At 47.4% G+C, this 10,596-nt stretch overlaps 1 protein-coding gene across 1 annotated transcript in view; it reads left to right on the forward strand.

The window, feature by feature from the left end:
- The first annotated feature begins 10,184 nt into the window (after positions 1 to 10,184).
- Positions 10,185 to 10,596, forward strand: part of PPM1H (protein phosphatase, Mg2+/Mn2+ dependent 1H) — a 150,545-nt gene continuing 150,133 nt past the window's right edge. Inside the window, exon 1 of the mRNA XM_015419137.1 lies at positions 10,185 to 10,592. Within this exon, the coding sequence (XP_015274623.1) occupies positions 10,490 to 10,592 (103 nt within the window). The 5' untranslated portion in view covers positions 10,185 to 10,489. The remainder of the gene's footprint in view (positions 10,593 to 10,596) is intronic.

A 10,596-nucleotide genomic window follows, 5' to 3' on the forward strand; every position in this document is an offset into this window, starting at 1 on the left:
TTGCCCAGCAAGAAGCTTTGTGCGCTCTTATAGACATAAATGGACTGTGTATAAAATGTGCAAAAGGGACTCTGATGTGAGCCCATGCGGCAGTGCCGAAAGCATAATGATTGAAAGGGCTAGTAAGCAAAACGGTAAGTCCTTAATAGTATTCTGTTGATGCTAGTTATCTTTACTTAAACATCTGTTCACAGGTATACTACATCTGAATGTCAATGCTCCATTTAGGCATCTAATAGCCATTGATAGAACTGTCTTTGATACATTTTACTAATCTTTTAAGATCATCTAAACTAGTAGCTATCACTACTTCTTGTGGCACTGAGTTCCACAATTTAATTGTGTGCTATGTGTTCATTTACTTAATTTGTACACCGCCTTTCTGCCCAACAGGTACCCAAACATCATTCTCTTCCCCTTTGTTTTATCTTCATAAAACCCCTCCGAAGTAGGTTAGGCTAAGGGTGTGTGAGTGGGTGGCCCAAGGTCACCTAGCAACCTTCCATGTCAGAGTGAGATTTTAAACCTGGGTCTGGCATTCTAGTCACTACACCATACTGGCTCTCACTGTAGGGAAGTACTTCCCTTTGTCTGATCTATACTTTTTTATTTTTTCATTTTTTCTGTACATCAGCCACTTTTTCTAGTATTGCTGAGTTCTAGTATTATAAAACAGGGTGAGAAAGGACTTCACTCACATTCACCACACTATATGTAATTGTATATCATGAGTGCTCCTCCCTCACCCCCCAATCACATGAACTCTGCTCAGAAGTATACAATTTCAGCATTCAGTTGGTCATTCCACTACCTACACGTCTCTGTATGCTCTCTAGCGGTAAGAAATTGTTATGTATTGGGACTGAACCATTCCAGGTATGTCACACCAGAGACTGGATGAGCTTGGAGCACAAGAACAATAGCCTACCAAGACTCTGGAAGTAACCAATCAAGTAGTAATGTTATATAAATAGCCTATCACTGGGAGTGGGGCGTGTTTGAGTGTGACAATTGCATGGTATTTAACAGAGCTGCAGCTCTGGGGTCTTGTCTTGCTCTTGCTGAAATCACACATAAAGTTGAGCTGATCACTGGACTCGAGCCCGCTCATCCATGGAACCCACTATTTAACAGAAATAGAATATAACAAGCAGGAACCTGCAAGAACTTGAAGGGCGAATTTACCTCTCGACCACTATTTTCTTCTTTCCTTTCCTTGAAAGTCCCCATAGCCATTCCCCTTTCCTGCTTTCTCTACTTCCCATCCACCAGCCACCCTTCCTTTATCTTCTCCCCATCTTCAGTTTTTCACCCTCCCCTACCCTTGGCACCCTCTACCCAGAAAATTATGGCCCAGTGATATATTGCTGGATGCCTGGGTGGGTCCAGTTGCATAGTGGGGAACTTGCAAGGACTTGCAAGAGGCAAGCCATTTTCCCATCTCAACTTCCACACAGTATTATTCTCTTTTCCTCCATCTGACAACGGTCACATCCTCAACCTTCTCTGCTTTCTTCTCAGCTTCCCACCCACCCACTGCCTCCCTCATCTCAGCCAGGCCAGCTGGGTGTTTACCTGCAGTTGTAAGAATGCACCTGTAGCACTTGTCAGTCTAAACTAACCCTGTATAAAGTGTTACCTGCACCTCTAGGTTCGTAATGGTCTGGTGAGTGCCCCTTTCCAAGGCGGGTAGAATGTTAAAAGAAAGTTAGCTGGAATGCAATACAAGGTTATTTAAACAATAAAACTGTTTATTAGCTAAAGACAAGCAAGGAATACAAAAAAATATAAACAGTCAGTGTTTATATACAGTGTTTATATACAGAACAAAGATTTCCCCATGCACAGAAGCCTCTGGACTGGCCCAGAGAGATCACAAAAGACAAAGCCTTCCCTGGATCTCCAAGGGTCAGTGCCGAAATGAAGCGTCTTGCCTTCTTTTATACCATATTGGTCCCATACATTTCGATAGAGCTATATAAATTATAAACTGCAGCAATTAATCTAATTGCCCTGGCAATGTGGGCCATTATGGCCTAGGAAATCTTCCCACATTCCAGAAGCAATGGGGCTACCCTGATGTTTTTTGCAAAACAATGCAAAATAGCATTTAAATCTCTAAATGACAAAGACAAGAATGTTGCAATTTCAGGGTGTTCTTTGTTTCCTAGAAGCAAGGGAGCCAGTCAGGCACTGTCTGCTGGCTGGAGGTGTGATGTGAATTTCTGCATGTAGGCAAACCTTTAGAATTGCAAATATTCTGGTTTCCTTGACTTAATGGCATGTGCATACCAATCTTTTATTTCTAAATGTTTCCAAATTCTTTAGATTCATGAACAATGTAGTGCAAATGTTGGTTCCTGTGTACGTGATGGAGAAAAGATATCTCTTGAGACAAAGGCCTAGCAAAATAATGTTCACTGAGTTGCTAGCTGCTTGGAAAGTTACAGAAATAGAGGAGAGGAAAACACTATGATTTATTTATAAAATTAACTGTATAAATGGGTTTTAAATTTTCTGAACCAGCTATTTTATTTTTCTCACACCTGCCTTTGTTCAGGCCTCATCTGGGCTGAGCCAGGAACAGCTGTCTATTTTGCCTCACATGGGGCTTGGCCGGGCACCACCTGCCTCACCTCGCATGGGGCCAGGCCACGCACCACCATCTGCCTCCCCTCAGGCTGGGTTGGGCACTGTCATCTGCCTCACCTCCTGCAGGGCTTGGCCAGGCACTGCCATCTACCTTGCTTTGTGCAGGGCTTGGTCAGGCTGGGTGCCAGTATCTGCCTCACTTCATGCGAGCAGAAGCAGGTGCTACCACCTTCCCATCTTGCCTCTCATGCAGGGCTCTGGCAGACTGGCCTCTGTCTCCCCTGGCTGTATCGCTGTCACCTCTCCTGCCTTGTGCAGAGCTTGAGTGGGTCAGGGTCAGTCCTTTGGTCAGAGTGCTAGCCAGCCCAGGTATGTGTGGGGGAGGTCATCAGCACAATGGGAGGCATCCAGGTGCTCTTAATGCTCTATCGTGGCCCTGCCTATGAGATACATTAGGCACCATAGAGTTTTCAGGGTGATTGCTAGAGCATCGCCCGGTGACGTGCCCGGCGTGATTACGTCACTTCCAGGCGACGTCATGGCGCCAGGCACGTCGGCCTAATCAGGCCACTTCGGGGGTGGGATTCCCCCCGCCGGCTGGACCAGCGGATTGGGGGGCCTTTTGGCAGGGGAATCCCCGCCCCCCCGGGGGGGCTTGGCAACCCTAAATCATCATAGGTTCCTATCTGGATAATTCAGATGTCCTTTTTTGGAGTTTACAGCTGCTCTAAAATAACCCTTGAGTTCTCAGAAGTGTCATGAGGTGTTTCTGCACAGGGTCTCAGATACAAAACAAAGAATTGGTTCAATAGCCCTCATAGTACACTGAATCATGAGGAAAAGCAAGAGAAGAAGCCTATGATTATTTCTCTCAATATTAAATTATTCTTGAAGGCCTATCATAATTGGGTTATGCCATTTAGGATGGCTGCAGCTTGAGGCTATGTTGTCAGTTCTCTTCTATAAATAAAAAGAACTCTACAAAAGGCTTACGTTATTTATTTTATCTGTCACTCCTATCATATTCATCAGATGCAGAGTCACAGCAGCAACGTGACCTGTTCTGTCATCTCCTGCATATTCAAAATTGTAAAACAATTTGATCGATTTTTGTCATTGAATGCTGCTGTAAAGCAGAAGTGCTTTTAGACTGTATATGATTTTTTCCTCCCAGTTGTTGATATACATATAGCATTCCCTCAAGACCATATTCTAGTTTTGCTGGTTGGGCACGGTAACCTGGCTAAAAGCAGGAGGACTTTTCCTCAGCACAACCTTCCAGAGGCGGTCTTAGCCACAGACTCCGAACTGCCAACAGCCCTCCTCTCTCGGGGTGGGGGAGGAAGAGCAGGCTCCTGGCGCAATTTGCACTTGCTATTTGGGGCTCAGGCAGCTGGCTTCTGGCAGCAGCAGTGGTTCCTACCCACCTTGCACAGGCTGAGGGCCACTCCTTGTTTGGCCCCAGCATGGGGAGGGGCAGAAGCAATTCTGGAACCCTATCCTGGACTTTTGCCGAGGGCCCCAGAATCCCTGAGACAACCCCTGCAGCCTTGCAAAGGTAGCCAAACCTGTTTCTGACAGCGAGCCCTACAGTCTTCAGGAGCTTATACTTTAGGACTGAAGGTTAAAAACAACACTTGTCAAATTTTATGGACACTGCTTAGATGACTACTGGAATTGGACAATTTGGACTTGAGGCCATAAATTCAGAATAATTCTTCTCAGATGAGCTCCACAGATGGGATTTGATTTTATATTTTAGGGCCAATGGTGACATGTAAGAATGGGAACATGTAATTTCACAGATAAGCGGGTTCCCCTTGATGTACGCTTGTGGCACACCTGAGAATGAGGCACCTTTTGGGCTTGTAATTGTACAAAACATTTTCTGCACCCCTTCAGTCCCTTATCCTTACCTTTCTGCATGTTGCATACTATTTCTTTTATGATGCATTCTCTGTGGCGCTTAAAGCAGTGTAAAACATTAGAACATATGAAAAATAAAACATCAATTCTAAAAATAATTCAAACTCAGAGTTAAAAACAAAATTATTAAAAAATGTAGTGGGTATCTAAAAATATTCAGCACTTTACCCCAGATGATCATAATATTATACAGTATGTTGATTGTCAGGTGCATTTGAGGACTTATTGAGCCTTTCATTTTTTAAATCTGATGTCCACATCTGAAGCTATCCCACTTAACTGCTATTAGGTTCTCTGCAGTGAGGAATAATGGTAGTCTTACGTTTTATGATGTTGCAAACAATGCCATATTGATCTTCCCTCTACTGGGTTTTTATAAACTCTTCTCTCCATTTGTTCTGTATTTCATGCCAGCATTTTTATTTTTTGCTAATTACAGGGTAGAGCAGAAGCTTGGTACATGCTTTGGCTGCTGAGAGGCAGAGAACAGCAATCAGATAACCTTCTGTAGCTGTTTTCTCTGCAAAAAAAGAGCAGTTTGCTAAGCCTGGTGTGACATGCTTCAAATATGTGTCGGTGGTATACACAATACAGAGATGTGGAGGAGGGGGATGGCTCCTAGCCAGCGTTATTGACTAGTAGCAGAGGTCAATTCGGGGGGGGGGATTGCAGTTCCTCCCGGGTGAGGTGCGGGGGGCAGGGCACACGACGAAGCCCCGCCCCCTGCTTCCGGCCGCCCCGCTTCCGGCCCTCATTCAGCCAGGAGGAGGCAGGAGAAGAGGGAGGGTAAGTTGCTTCCTCCCCGCCTCTCACCACCCCTGCGTGCCTGGGGCCAGGGAGGGCCTTGGCGGGGCTTCCTCGCACTCCCGCCAGCCTTGCAGGTCCACCGCCGGGCCCCTGATGTCAGGGGGTGTGGCATATGCTAATGAGTTATGCTAATGAGTTCCCCTAGCTCTTTTTCTATGAAACGACCCCTGACTAGTAGGCTTTCCAAGCCAAGGAACTCCATAGTCCAGGACTGTCCCAAAATCTTGTAAGAAAGATTAGACTGAGACATAGTGATGTGCATCAGGCCAGGGCTCAGTCCCGTAGCTAGACAAGTTTTGGTGGTGGGAGGGCACTGGCTCCACATGCTTACATCACTTCCAACGTCACTTCCAGAAGAGACATAGGCACAAATGGGGAGTTACGCTGGGTTTCTCCTGTAACTTACTAGGTTTTCTGACCTGCAGGCGGGCTCTCCGCTGGCTGCCCCCTTCTCTCTCCCCTGCCCTGACTCCTCTCTGAACCTCTGATCTGCAAGCTCCCTGTGCTGTGCTGAACCTGCCTGTAGTGCCAAGGCAGCCCCTGACCTATTTTGTGGGGGTCCAAGGCAGTGGCACCTGCTTCTCTACAGCCTGGGCAGCAGTGGGTGGATTCAGTGGCTGGGCTCTGCTGGTGCTGCCAACCTCCTGGTAGGATGGGCAAAGGTGTGAGGCCGTGGGGGACTGGTCCTACCTGGCAAGGGTGGGATGTGTGGTGCTCACCCCAGCTGCCCGCACAGGAACTGCTTGCTCAGCCGCCATCACTGCCCGTTGCAAGGTTTTTCCGCCACCCACCGTAAGGAGGAGCTAATCAGGAAATTGAACTAAACCTGGAATGAGCGCATATATGAAACTGCACTGCGGGCCCAGTCAGATTCAACAGTCAGGGAATATTTGGGAGGCAGGGCCCCACAGTGGCTACAGGCCTGGCAGGGCAAAGCAGAGATGTTTGACTGGGTTTTTCCATGCCCAGACCAAACATTATTAAAATTCCATACGGATATCTTCTGTTTCTCCATACAGGTAAGCAACTGTTTTAAAAAGTATCTTGGTAAGCAGGGGGGAAAAATCCATGCAATAAAATGTTAATACGTTCAATTCTTGCTCTTTTACAAGGTGTCCTTAAATGTTCTTCAATTTATAGACCTTTTATGCACCTTTTAGCTGGAGAAACTGTCAACTTCCTACCATTTATTTTTATAGACCTAGTTTTGCCCTCATAAAATTACACAAAAAGAACAGCTAACTAGTTTATTTGAGCATTTCAGTGAACATTTGAGCGGGCAACGGCACCTGAAGGTCTAAGTATCCCACAGGAATGTTATATTTTTTTGAAAGCCAAACTCTTGATGAAGGTAACCCATTCCAGCCCTGCAAGACATTGTCCTCAACCTTATGTGAAGGTACTCTGATAAGACCCAGTGTGGTTAACACACAATCATGGAGCAGTGAATTAAAATCCCCACTTGTGCTATGAAGCTCACTGCTGACCATGGGCCAGTCTCAGCCTAACCTACCTCACAAGATTGTTGTCACAATAAAAAGGGGGAGAATGGGTTTGCTATACTGACCTGTTTGGAGGAAAGAGGGGGTTCAAAACTGAATAACTAAGACTACAGTCTTAAACTGGGTGACTTAGAAACCTATTCAGGTCTGTTTGATGGGGCTTAGTGACAGAAAAGTGTTTTTAGGATTGCACTGTAGCTAATCCAAAAAGTTCTCCATCCCATTCGTGGGGGATCGCGGGGGCTTGCAGTTCCCCCCGGGTGATTTGTTTGGGTAGCTTATAATCAAGGGCCATGCCTCTTCAATCACCTGCAACAGCCTAATACACAGATGTTACCATTGTTACAGTGCAGTCCTATATATATTTGCTCCAGTCTTAAACCTATGCCAATCAATGGGTTTAAAATGGGAGTAGAACATAAGAACAACCTGCTGGATCAAACGTGTGGTCCATCTAGCCCAGCATCCTGTTTCACAGAGTGGCCAAGCAGTTGCCCTGGAGAGCCAAACAAACAGGGCACAGAGGCCATAGCATTCCCCTGATGCTGCCTCCTAGCATTAGTATTTGGAGGTTTTCTGCCTCTGTAGACAGAGGCTCCCTTTAGTTATCATGGTTAGTGGCCATTGATGGACCTCTTCTCCATGAATCTATCTCAGTGGTTTCCAACCTTTTTGGTATGGTGACCCAAAAGTCCAAATGTACTTGGTATAGTGACCCATCCAGGGTTGGCCCATGGGGTTTTGGCACCCTAGGCAAACTGTGACTTTGGCACCCATCTAGTTCAGCATTCCATTTTCTATAGTGGCAAACCAGATGTTTTTGTGGAACCCAACAGCACACAATGGATGCAGCTGCCTGCACTATGAACCCCAAGCAAGTGACATTCCGACATATTGCAGCCTTTGCATATGAAGGTTACATTCCAGCCTTTGACCACCCTCTTCTTCTCCATTACACCCTCTAATCTCCCCTAAGATTATAAGAAACTCACTCTAGTAACCATTAGGGCATGTTGTACTTGTACTGAAGAAAAAAAATGCCAAGTAATGTATGACATGGAAAATACTGTTTCCAGGGTTAGAACTTGCTTTCCAAAATACAAACACAATGAAAAAGGCAAGGGTCGCCATTAGGGAGTAGAACAAAGTTTGAGTCCAGTGGCACCTTTAAGGCCAACAAAGTTTTATTCAAACTGCAATCTTTTGTGTGCAAAGCACACTTCTTCAGACAAAAACGGGTTAGTTCAACAATTTCACATTTGAGTTCCTTGAGAACCCTCGCGTGTATGTTATTTGGACCTGCAGACTTACTAGTTTTCATTTTGCCTAGTAGTTCTAGAACTCCCTCTCTTGTCACTTCCATTTGACTCAGTTCTTCAGACACCCTTCGTACAAACAGTGACTGCAGTGTGGGTATGTGGGTATGTATTTTCCACAGTGAAAACGGATACAAAGAATTCATTCAGTTTCTTTGTGATCGCCCTATCTTCCTTAAGGAATCCTTTTATTCCCAACTGCCTCCCTGCCTGACTTTCTGCTCCTGATACATTTGAAGAAATGCTTATTGTTTGCAGCTTACTTAATAAGTCACTCAGCACAAGAGGAATGCACTTTTAGTGTGCCCTGCACTGTAAGAGTTATAAGAGGCACACCATCCCTAACCAGAGGCCTTATGATCTTAATTAGTTTTCCTTATTTCTTTACTTGAAATATATGAAAGCTTACAGGGGATATGTGGGTGGTGCTTTGTATAAATAATACTCCACATTCCTCTTAACACTTGGAATAGCATTGAAAACAACTGATTTCAAGCTCAGCAAGCAGTTTGCACTAAAATTCTGGCTAGGAAGTAAACCTCAAGACATAAGGTATAAAGCTCCTATCAAAAAGAAGTGGCAGAATTTGCAACTGCTTAGTTGCAGGGAAAAAGCAAGACTGTGATAAGTCAAATATGACCGTGGGGTGGGGTGGGGTGAGATCCCCTTAAAGTGAGCTTCAGATCTGCATACTCAGCTGCTTGTCTTTAGCAGCCACCAGTGCTGTTCAGGCCAATTCTAACTTCCAGACAGCTGTGATCCTGTGTAAAAACTAGCTTGAAAGACAGGTGTCAATTTCTACAGACTGCTAACCACACTCATAGCCCAACCACAGGCCACACCCATGCATAGAGACAAGTGCTGTTGCTATGAATATGGGATCATATAGGGAAGTGAAGCAGAAGGATTTCCAGAAGGAAATGATAGAGGCAGAGTGCATGAGGTCAAACAGGTAAGCTATGGGCCTAAAGATGGTAACAAAAACCAATACGATTTGTCCAGGAGATTAGAGGAGCCAGGTGAGGCATTCCAAAGGGGAGATGCCACCACTGAAAAAAGCCCCATCTCTGGTCACCACACACCTCACCTCTGCAGGCGGGGGCAAAGAGAGCAGGGAAGGATCTTGACGAGCAGGCTGGACAGTGCAGCAAAAGGCAGCCCTTGACATGCCATTCACAGCCGTATTGGTAAGAACCAACATTTTGAATTGTGCCTAGAAACAAACAGGCAGCCGGTGCAGATATGTCACCACAAGGGTGACCTGATCTTTGTATCTGCCAAAGCAGATAAAAGGTGCTAGATGCTGCAAAGGAGACCTGAGTCTCCAGCCTCCCCAAGACCCAGCACCAGCTCAGAACCTGCAACTCACTCCAGGATGGCCTGGCTCTCCAGGCCTTGAGCAGCTTTGTCATTGACCAAGAACACCTCCATCTGGATTGAGCTTCAGTTTATTGGCCCTCATCCCCTCTATTATCTTCTCCAGGCACTTTGTTCAGGAGAGGTGAACAACTCCCCGTTTGGGGCAGGAGGAACACAAAGTCACCAAACGAACTTTCTTCAAGCTGGACCTTTGAGATTTTTGATGATTCATCCACCCATCATTCATTTCCCACCCCTCCCCTCCCCTCCCCTCCCCTTTAGGTCTAAGCTAACGCCTATGCTATTGGGAAGGGTCTAGTCACCCTTGCGGAAGGAGGCAAATGCAGAAAGCCAAGGGACTGTTTTTTCTCTCCCCTTTTCCTCCTCCTCCTCCAGCACCCCGCCCCTTGCTGGCTGTCTTTCGAAACTCTGCCACGACGACGGTCCCCACAAGGGACACAGAAAGGTGAGCAGCTGCCGCAAGACCCTCGGGGCCGAATCCCACTGGCCGACAGGCACAGCGCGTCCTACGCCGCCGCAGGAAGTTCTGTGGCAGACGGCGAGCGGAGCCTGATCGGCATCACATGACTCAGCGGCGGCAGAGGCAGCAGTCGCGCAAGCCGCTCTGGTTGGGTCCCGTTCGGCAATCAGCGCCGACTGGAGGGAGGGACGAGCCGGGCAGGCTGGGGCGCTCGCTGGCTGGCTGGCTGGCCGGCCGCTACCGCAGCAGGCGCAATGAGCGCTCCACGGTGGCGGCGGCGGCGGCTGCAACAGCAGCAACAGCAGCAGGAGCAGCTCCTGGCTCCAGGGCTCGGCGGCTGCTCGCCCGCTCGCTCCATGCCTCTCCTCCATTGCGGAAGTGTGATTGCTCCCGGGGCAGCCTCGGACTGAGCCGTCGCCCTGCGCGCCCGCTTGCCCTCCCGCCGCGCTCTGGATGCTACTTCTGCCGGCCCCCTCGGCGGCGGTGCGGGCGGCGGGGGCAGTAATATGCTCACGCGGGTGAAGTCTGCCGTGGCCAATTTCATGGGGGGGATCATGGCTGGCAGCTCGGGCTCGGAGCACGGCGGCAGCGCCTCGGACCTGCCCCTCCGCTT

Source organism: Gekko japonicus, unplaced genomic scaffold (assembly GCF_001447785.1).
Source record: "Gekko japonicus isolate JY-2015 unplaced genomic scaffold, Gekko_japonicus_V1.1 scaffold282, whole genome shotgun sequence".
NCBI classification, from domain to species: Eukaryota; Metazoa; Chordata; class Lepidosauria; order Squamata; family Gekkonidae; genus Gekko; species Gekko japonicus.